The following is a 10,730-nucleotide window of genomic DNA, read 5'->3' on the forward strand; positions in this document are numbered from 1 at the left end:
CATCCACCTACCTCTCCACTTCTGTACATTTAATCCACTCCACCCAACTCCAATCCACCCCTCCATTTCCCTCTACCCATTTCATCCACCCCAATCCATTAACACCATTTTTCCACTTCAATTTTTCCATCTCATCCACCCCAGTTAACTTATATCTATGTCCCTTCCCTCCCCCCCCACACACGTTCCACTTCTATCCACCTCATCCACCCCAGCTCCTGCCCTCTCCGTTCCACTTCCTTATATCAGTTTCATCCATTCAAGCGCACTCTCTCCACGTTCCACTTCCTTCTCTCCACCTCACCTTCACCCAGTCCCCCCACCCCCTCCCTGTTCCACTGTGTGCTTTCCTCCTCATCCACCACAACTCCTGCCCCTCTCCGTTCCACTTCCTTATATCAAGTTCATCCACTCCAGCGCACTCTCTCCACGTTCCACTTCCTTTTCTCCACCCCTCTATCTCATCCCTGTTCCACTTTAATTTTTCCACCTCATCCACCACAACTGACCTCTCCGTTCCACTTCCTTATATCAAGTTCATCCACTCCAGCGCACTCTCTCCACGTTCCACTTCCTTTTCTCCACCCCTCTATCTCATCCCTGTTCCACTTTAATCTTTCCACCTCATCCACCACAACTGACCTCTCCGTTCCACTTCCTTATATCAAGTTCATCCACTCAAGCGCACTCTCTCCACGTTCCACTTCCTTTTCTCCACCCCCCTATCTCATCCCTGTTCCACTTTAATTTTTCCACCTCATCCACCACGACTGACCTCTCCGTTCCACTTCCTTATATCAAGTTCATCCACTCCAGCGCACTCTCTCCACGTTCCATTTCCTTTTCTCCACCTCTCGATCCCCTCCCTGTTCCACTTTTCTTTTCCCTTCCATCCCCTCCACCCATATATTAGTTCTCCAATGTCTTATTTTCCCACACACAAATAAATAAAATAAGACAAACAAACAAACAAACAAACATTCACTCAGTCAGCCAAAACAATTACCTTCTCCCCCCCCCCCAAAAAAAAAATCTCGACTTTCACGTTTAATGAAAAAAAAAGAAGAAAATAAGGAAAATCAGACCGTGAGAGAGAAAAAAAATTGCTTTGGTTTGCTCTAATCTCTAGCTCGCGTGATCCTCTCTCTCTCTCTCTCTCTCTCTCTCTCTCTCTCTCTCTCTCTCTCTCTCTCTCTCTCTCTCTCTCTCTCCCCTTCTTCAGCTGTTTTTTTTATATTTCTTTCATTCTTTTTCCTCTTATGTTTGTTATTCCTATTGTTTATCATCATCATCATCATTAGAGAGAGAGAGAGAGAGAGAGAGAGAGAGAGAGAGAGAGAGAGACGGTTATTTTCTTCCTTCCTCAAACAACACAAAAGCTTCCCGAATCACTATTAGGCTTGGATTCTGCTTAATAATTCCTGATCTCCCTCGTTCCTACCCGTATTATCTTTAGCTGTAATTTGTGTATCATTAACTCAAATTACCTGCAGGCCTCTCTCTCTCTCTCTCTCTCTCTCTCTCTCTCTCTCTCTCTCTCTCTCTCTCTCTCTCTCTCTCTCTCTCTCTCTCTCTCTCTCTCTCTCCCCTCATCTTCCTCTTTCTCATGCTTTTCATCCTCATTGTAATCCTCTAACTCATTCTCGTACGTTTCCTTATATTCCTCCATCTGCTCTTCCTATGCCTTTCTTTTTCTTCTTAATCTGTGTCATTTTCCTCATCCTTTCCTTTTTTTTCTTGTTCGTTGTCTTTTTTATCTTTCTTTTTCTTGTTCTCTACTTTTCTTCCTCCTCCTCCTCCTCCTCCTTTTTTTTCTCCTCTTTTGCATTTTGGCTGAAAACGATCTGGGTTCATTAAATTTCTCTCTCTCTCTCTCTCTCTCTCTCTCTCTCTCTCTCTCTCTCTCTCTCTCTCTCTCTCTCTCTCTCTCTCGTAATAATAATAATAATGAGAGGAATTTAATGAGTAATGAGTATTTTTGGAAGGACTGAAGAGGACTGAAGGAGGAGGTGAAGTGCTATGGGAGCGACGCCGAGGAGGAGGAGGAGGAGGAAGAGGAGGAGGAGGAGGAGGGAAGAGATGGGGAATGACGTAATTGTAAGTTAGATCCTTGTGGGCGAGGAGGAGGAGGAGGAGGAGCAGGAGGAGGAGGATGGTATTGTATACGTTGGAGGAATTCCTTTGCATAGTAACAGTTTAAATTTCCTTGCGTTGTTGTTGTTATTGTTCTTGTTGTTGATGAAGACAATGAGGATGGTTGTGATGGTGGTGGTTGTGGTGGTGGTGGTTATGCTTGAGGTGATGCAACGTTGCCTCTATTTCCTGTTTATTGTTTTCTTGCACAGACACTTTGCTATCTGTTACAATGTTACGTGATACGGCAATTTGAATCTGGCAGTCAGTCTGTCTGTCTGTGTCTTTTTCTATATCTTTTACGGCAAAGGAAACAGATTAACCCGGTAGCTGCGGGGATCATGTTTCTTAAAGGTCCCTCTAAGCGAGAAAAATGAGAAAAAATCATCACTCAAGCAAACCATTTTATAATATATCTCAATGCACTTGTGATCAGTTTATGCATCATCTATTTTTGGGGGTTTATATCATGGCAAAAATATGGCCCGTCGCTGGTACACGGTAAAGCCACAAATTTGCCTCGTCGCTGCTACCGGGTTAAGATGAAACACAAAAATAACCTTACCATTCTGCTCCTACATATTGAAGGCAAAAGAGGATTAAAAAGAGGTGTCAGAAAGTATCAGTTTGGGTCGGCAAGGCTCTAATAGCACCCCATGTAGTCAGACCTGGTCGCTGAAGTGCTGAAGTGGCTCCTTAACACAAAGACACTCTTATAATTGATTTTGTTCCGTTAATAAAGAAGTTCGATTAATAAAAAAATGTCGATCAGAGAAGATACTCATACTCCCTACTCATAATCGTCTCTTGAGAGCGTGTAAGTCATTGGAAGAGAAAATGCAGACGAATAAGTAAAGGTTGTTCCGGCAGGTACCATGGAAAGGGATGAAAGAATAAGGACACTGGTTAAACTCTTGCATCGGAAAGTTGGACTGCGTATTTTTTAGCTTCATTAGAAAGTCGTGTGTAGGGAGGCCTCGTTAGGGGTGGAGGAGTGGAGGTAAGAAGTTCGGAAGTTTAAAAGAGGATTTAGCATGAAAATTGAGATGAATGATAGGAAGGGAGGTAATATTGTTGCGGATTTTATGAATGAATGTATGTATGTATGTACTTATCTATTTATTTATTTATACGTAATTACTTATCTTTGTGTTTCTTTATCTCTTATCTCTTCTTGTCTATATAATTACCGATTTCTTTATTGTTTTTCTGTCTGCTCTCAGGTGTGTCATATACCATGTGTGTCTGTCTGTCTGTCTGTCTGTCCTCCGCGGTACAGACAAACAGACAGACAGACAGACAGACAAGGGTGAATGAGTCACACAACCTTGGCCGTAACACACACACACACACACACACACACACACACACACACACACACACACACACACACACACACACACACACACACATCTCTCTCTCTCTCTCTCTCTCTCTCTCTCTCTCTCTCTCTCTCTCTCTCTCTCTCTCTCTCTCTCTCTCTCTCTCTCTCTCTCTCTCTCTCTCTCTCTCTCTCTCTCTCTCTCTCTCTCTCTCTCTCTCTCCCTGTCATCCCGTCCCTTCTACCTCTCCCTCCCTCCCTTCTCTCCTCTTCTCCCTCTCTCTCCCTCTCTTCCTCCTTCCCTTCCTCCTTCCCTTCCTCCTTCCATACCACGTTCAGCTAACCCTTCAGGAACGAGAGGGCGATAAGGGTGACAGGCGCCTTGCTGGACAGGTGAAATCCGCCCTTACAGGTAACAGGTGGGTGTAGCCTTGACCTTGCCGGGACGTAGGTAAAGCCAGCCTGACCTTAGCCCTTAGGTGGAAGCTGCCAAGGTCTGAAGGTTTGACTAAAAGGGTGCTGGCGAAAGTTGGTGGGTGGGGGGGTGGGGGGGGAGGTGTGTGTGAGGTGGGTGGAGGGGGGTATGTGTGGGGTGGATGGTTGGATTGGGTGGGGGTGGAATGCGTGTGTGTGTGTGTGTGTGTGTGTGTGTGTGTGTGTGTGTGTGTGTGTGTACTTTGTTATTGTCGTTATTGTTATTATTTTTATCGTTATTTTTGTAGTTATTGTTTTCGTTTTTATGATTACAACTACCATTACTACTACTACTACTACTACTACTACTACTACTACTACTACTATTACTACTACTACTACTATTGCAAACTTAATTAAACGATAGAAAATTACAGTAGACAAAATCTGTGTATAGTATATTTCCTAAGACTTTCCCTATTCTTCCCTTCCCTTTACCCCTCCCCCCTTTTTTCCTTACCCCCCTTTCCCTTCTTCCCTTTATCTACCACCATCAACAATAACAACAACAACAACAGCATTTTCACCACCAGCTGTTTTCTGGCCCTGTTCCTTGTCTTTCACTTCCTGAACAGACATAACTTCCTCTCTCTCTCTCTCTCTCTCTCTCTCTCTCTCTCTCTCTCTCTCTCTCTCTCTCTCTCTCTCTCTCTCCCTTATTCCACTTTTCGCTTCCTTTTTCACATGTCAAGATAAAATTTCAAAACTCTCTCTCTCTCTCTCTCTCTCTCTCTCTCTCTCTCTAACAAAGGAGCGTCAATACAATACGATTTAGGATCACATAGAAGTGTCAATCCCTTCTTATTACACACACACACACACACACACACATTCATAATCCCGGTTGCAACACTGTGGAGGGGAAGAGAGAGAGAGAGAGAGAGAGAGAGAGAGAGAGAGAGAGAGAGAGAGATGGATTTAAATTCTATCTTGACGTATGTGGAAGGGGATGCGAAAAGAGGGGAAGGAAAGGATAAGAGAGAGAGAGAGAGAGAGAGAGAGAGAGAGAGAGAGAGAGAGAGAGAGAGAGAGAGAGAGATGTATGTAAGACGAAATAGATAAAAACAAAACAAAAAAAAATAAAACTAAGAATTGAGAAAGTGAGAAACGAGAAAGTGAAGGAAAAAGTAAGGATGAGGAAAGGAGGAATGAGGAAAAACCAGAGAGAGGAAGGGAGGGAGGGATGTAGGAAAAGGATTAGGGAGGGAGAGAGAGGGAGGCAAGACGACTTATACATGACCAGCAGGGGAGCGAAGGAATATAGAAGAGGAAAAGAAGAAGAGGAAAATATGATGAAAGAGGAAAATATGATGAAAGAGGAAAAAATAATAACGTAGATTCTGATACTGAGAACGACAATTAAAAGGAGGAAAGGAAGGGATGAAGACGATGATGATAATAATAATAACAGAAGAAGAAAGAGGAGAAGGAGAAGAGAAAGTGGGAAGAAAGAAAGTGAAGGAGAAAAGCCATTAGCGATGATGAGAATAATAATGAAGAATGATAACGAAGAAGAAGAAGAAGAAAGAGTGGAAGCAGAAGAGAAAGTGGGAAGAAAGAAAGTGAAGGAGAAAAATGATTAGCGATGATGATAATTAAAATGAAGAGGAGGAAAAACGAGAAGAGAAAGAGAGAAGACAAAGTAAAGGAAAAAATGAGTTAACGAAGATGATAATAATAATAATAATAATAATAATAATAATAATGATAATGATAATTACTAAGAAGAAAAAAAGAGAAAAATAGAAGAGAAAGGGAAAGAAATGAGAGTAAAGGGGAAATTGATTAACGATGATGATGATGGTAATGACGAAGAAGAATATTAAAAGGAAAAGAAGACGAAGAAAATGAAAGAACACTAAGGGAAAAGAAGGAAAAGAACTATTACTTACCTTTACCTATAACAAAATCTATTAGGAAAAAAAAACAGGAATATGAAACGAATAGAAAAAAGTGTGAATGAAAGAATGAAAAGAGAAGCGAGAAAGAGAAGAAAGGGATGAAGAGGTAGAGCGAGGAAGGAGGAAATAAGGAATTGATAGAGAAGTGAATAAAGGAAGGAAGGAAGGAAGTAGGGGGAAAGATTAGCTACGGAGAAGGGAGGAGGAAGGAGGAAGGAAGTAGATATGTAGGTAGATAAAGGAGAAAAGGAAGAAAGGAAGGTAGAGAAACAAAGGAGGAGAGAGGAGAGATAAGGAGAAGGAAGGAAGTCGAGAGGTAGATAAAAAGAGGGGAAAAGTATGGATGCTAAAAATGAGAAAAAAGGAAATTATAATAAAAGAGAAATAAAAGAAAGAAACAAAGAAAGAAAATGAAATAGAAAGAAAAGACATTAGGCTCAAAACTTGGGTATAGATGTACAGAAGAAAAAGAGAAAAGTATGGATGTTAAACGATATGAAAAAAGGAAAAAAAGATTATGAAGAAAAGAAAGAAAGAAAGAAAGAAAGAGAGGACATGAGACTCAAAACTTACGGAAAGATGTACAGAAAAAAAAAAAGAAAAAAGTATGGATGTTAAAACTATATAAAAAAAAGACAAAATTGGATTAAGAAAAGAAAGAAAGAAAGAAAGAAAGAAAGAAAAAGAAAGAGAGGACGTGAGGCCAAAAACTAACGGATAAATGTAGAAAAAAAGAAAAATTATGAATGTTAAAAAAATAAGAAAAAGGGGAAAAATAGAGAAAGAGAAATAAAGAAACCTAAAATAAAGAAAACTAAACAGAGAGAGAGAGAGAGAGAGAGAGAGAGAGAGAGAGAGAGAGAGAGAGAGAGAGAGATGACATGAAAACTTACGGATAGAGATAGATAAAAAAAGAGAAAAATTATGGATGTTAAAACTGTAATTAAAGGGGAAAAAAATACTATCAGAGAGAGAGAGAGAGAGATATGACATGAAAACTTAGGGATAGATGTAGATAAAAAAAAAATTATAGATGTTAAAACTATAAAAAATGAAAAAAATAGTATCAGAGAGAGAGAGAGGACGTGAGGCATAAAACTTAAAGGATGTCGGAGAGAAAAAAATAGAATGAGATTGAAAAAAAAAAAGAAAAAAAGGAAAGAGAGATAATAAAGAAGAGCATCAGAGACAGAATTAGAGGAGAGAAGACGAGGCCGCGGAGGATGAATGATGATGATGATGATGATGATGATGACGCACGAGTATAATGAAAAACAAAGATAAACAACAGGAAAATATAAATAATGTGGGCGCCATTTTTTTTTTTTTCTTTTTTGTATAAAATGTTAAGTCGATGCATTTGGGTCAATCTCATGATAACCTAACGAGTAGCCTCCAGTGGGTCAGGTCAAGGAAGGTCACGGAGAGAGAGAGAGAGAGAGAGAGAGAGAGAGAGAGAGAGAAGGGGGGGCGGCGTCCGTGACATGTGGGAACCTATGATACACACACACACACACACACACACACACACACACACACACACACACACACACACACACACACACACACACACATTCGTTACCACCCGTCTTATGGCACGTTTCTTAATCTGTGTGTGTGTGTGTGTGTGTGTGTGTGTGTGTGTGTGTGTGTGTGTGTGTTAAAGATCCTTCTAAACCCGTAAGAGAATACAAGTTTTTTTTCTTCTTTATTTTAGTTGACATTTAAATCCTTACGCGTTTATATCGAGAGAGAGAGAGAGAGAGAGAGAGAGAGAGTTGTATGGCTGTCGTTGAGAAATGATGACTTAACCACCTGGGCAGGTAACGAAGGAGAGGAGGAGGAGGAAGAGGAGGAAGTGGAGGAGGAGGAGGAGGAGGAGGAGGAGGAGGAGGAGGCCGCACCCGTAACTCCCCAACGTATTTCACTCTTTGCGGAGATGACATCATTCTCAACGGTCAACGGTGGCGTGGTGCTCTCTCTCTCTCTCTCTCTCTCTCTCTCTCTCTCTCTCTCTCTCTCTCTCTCTCTCTCTCTCTCTATCTATCTATCTATCTATCAATCTATTGCTGATGCTGTTCTGATTTTACTCCCGCGTGATGCTGTGAAACCCAATGGAGATGAGAGCGAGAGTGAAGTGGGACGCTGCGAGGATGCCAGATGCTGTGTATAGAGATGGAAGGAAGGAGGGAGATGCTGTGTGTTGGGATGGAGGGAGAGTGCAGATTGAGAAGGAGAGAGAGGTGAGGGGTGGAGGGAGAGGTATAAGGGAGTGGGATGCAAGAGAGATGCGAGATGTTGTGTGGAGATGGAAGGAAGGAGGGAGATGCTGTGTGTTGGGATAGAGGGAGATGGAGAGAGAGGTAAGAGGTGGAGGGAGAGGTATAAGGGAGTGGGATGCAAGAGAGATGTGAGATGCTGTGTGGAGATGGAAGGAAGGAGGGAGATGCTGTGTCCAGGAATGAAAGGAGAGAAAAGTGAAGGTTAAGCTGGAGAAAGAGACAAAGAAAGTGTAGGCATGGAAGGAAAGAGGAGGGAAGGGATGGAAGGAGAGGTATAAGGGAATGGGGTGCAAGAGAGATGTGAGATGCTGTGTGGAGATGGAAGGAGGAAGATGCTGTGTACAGGAATGAAAGGAGAGAAGAGTGAAGGTTAAGCTGGAGAGAGAGATAAGAAAGTGTAGTCATGGAAGGATGATAACCACAAGCTTACAGAAAAGACAGTACTCATAATATAACAAATCCTGACTGCTTTTAACGTAACCTATGTGAGTGATAACCTGATTTCCACCATAATATTAACCAAATGAGCCTCACTAAAACAGCAATCTAACAACAGTAAAACAAAGAGGAAGGTAAGGAAAGAGGGGGTAAAGAAGGGTGAATCAAGACGTAAGGGAGTATAGGAAGGGAGATAAAAAAAATTGTGATGGAGAGAATTAAGGGAGTACGTATGGAAGGGAGGGAAAGGAAAGGCCAGGTTGAGGTGGAGAACGAAAGTAAGGAAACGAGGGATGGAAGGAGAGAGTAGATAAAGGGGTGGAGAAGATAAGGGAGTGAGAGATGAAGGGAGGCTGTAGGTAGAGATGGAGTAAGAGATAAGGGAATGAAGGCATGAAAGGAAAGAGGAGATAAGACGTGTAGAGAAGATAAGGGATGGAAGGAAAGAGGAAATAAAGAGTGGAGAGAGAGAGAGAGAGAGAGAGAGAGAGAGAGAGAGAGAGAGAGAGAAGGTTAAGGAGAGGAGGAGGGAGGGAGCGAGGGATGTATAATGGAAGGAACGTGATATTAGTGCTGAAGGATGGATGGTAGAGAAACTAGGAGACATAGCTTAGAAGAGAACGAGGAAGAGAATTAACAATAGTAGTAGTAGTAGTAGTAGTAGTGGTGGTGGTGGTGTGTGTGTGTGTGTGTGTGTGTGTGTGTGTGTGTGTGTGTGTGTGTGTGTTATCTGTGGCGTCACCTCTGTGTTAACTTCGTGAGAGCAGCGGATATCCTCCTGTGTTGCTATACCTCTCTCTCTCTCTCTCTCTCTCGTCACGGGCTCTTTAATATATCTTTCTCGTATTTCTTGTGTTTAAACATCCTAACTGCTTCGCTTTTCTTTTATGCTCTTACGAAACAATGTTAAAAAATAGTGAAGATTTACAGATTTAATTCACTTATGATTTACCTCCCTTAGTGTTTTTTTATATTATTCTTACTGTATTATCTATCTATTTACCTTTCTATCCATCTATCTAAATATCAATCTTCCTGCGTCTGTTTATTTTACTGTATATTTTTCTTTCTGTTTGTCTTTTTTTGTTTATCTTAATTATCAACCTAGTAATTTGTCCACCTGTATACACCTGTTAATCTCTATCTCTGTTTATCCCTCTGTATGTTTGTCCACCTCTCTTTCATTCGAGGAAGCTGATTTAGTGAGAGAGATGTGAAGTTTATAGTTAGGATTTTGAGTTAAGGATAGACCGAGGATATTTAGTGTTGATGAAGGTGACAGTTGAGTGTTGTTGAAGAATAGGGGATAGGTGTTTGGAAGATTGTGTCGAGTTGCTAGGTGGAGAAATCGGGTTTTGGAGTCCTGTTTATCAGTCTGTTTGTGTGTTTATTACGGATGTCTTTCTTTGTTTCTTGTATTTACTTGTCTGTTTCTTTATATACCAATCCACCCAAGTGTCTGTCTAATCTGTTAATCCCTATCTATCTATGTCTATCCATTTGTGTCTCAATTTCTCTCTTCAATTTCGTGTGTTTATTACGGATGTCTTTCTTTCTTTTTTTGTATTTACTTGTCTGTTTCTTTATATACGCATCCACCCAAGTGTTTATCTAATCTGTTAATCTGTCTGTCTATCCATCTATGTCTATTTCTTTCTTCCATTTCGTGTGTTTATTACGGATGTCTATCTTTTTTTTTGTATTTGTCTATTTCTATATATACCCATCTACCCAAGTGTCTGTCTAACCTGTTAATCCCAATCTATCTATTTCTTTCTTCCATTTCATGTGTTTATTAGGGATGTCTACCTTTTATTTATCCATCTATTTATGTATCTATCCATCTATATAAGTATCTATATCTATCTATCTATCTATCTATCTATCTATCTATAGACCGCCTCGGAATGTAACGACTTTTCTTTTGTCTCTCCCACACGTGTCGTCCGTTGCAGGTCACGTCGATAGGATCAGCAGTGACCCCCGTGACCTCCCTCCTGTAGCAGCCACGGTTGACCTCCCTCCCTCCCTCCCACCCTCGCCAGTCACTTCCCTGAGCCACGCGTGACCTTCCCTGGCAGTGACCCCGAAAGGCCTCACCACCATCACCACCACAAAACACCCCCATTATAACCTAACAAATGAACGGATCCACCTCGCTTCCTATACCCAGGCATCCAC

General features: G+C 41.4%; 1 protein-coding gene across 1 annotated transcript in view; it reads left to right on the forward strand.

The window, feature by feature from the left end:
* LOC126980459 (nucleolar transcription factor 1-like) overlaps positions 1-10,682 on the forward strand; it is a 56,060-nt gene extending 45,378 nt beyond the window's left edge. The window contains exon 12 of the mRNA XM_050830401.1: positions 10,505-10,682. Within this exon, the coding sequence (XP_050686358.1) occupies positions 10,505-10,552 (48 nt within the window). The 3' untranslated portion in view covers positions 10,553-10,682. The remainder of the gene's footprint in view (positions 1-10,504) is intronic.
* The last annotated feature ends 48 nt before the right edge of the window (positions 10,683-10,730 follow it).

The sequence above is a fragment of the Eriocheir sinensis genome, chromosome 4, assembly GCF_024679095.1.
Source record: "Eriocheir sinensis breed Jianghai 21 chromosome 4, ASM2467909v1, whole genome shotgun sequence".
Classification (NCBI taxonomy): Eukaryota; Metazoa; Arthropoda; class Malacostraca; order Decapoda; family Varunidae; genus Eriocheir; species Eriocheir sinensis.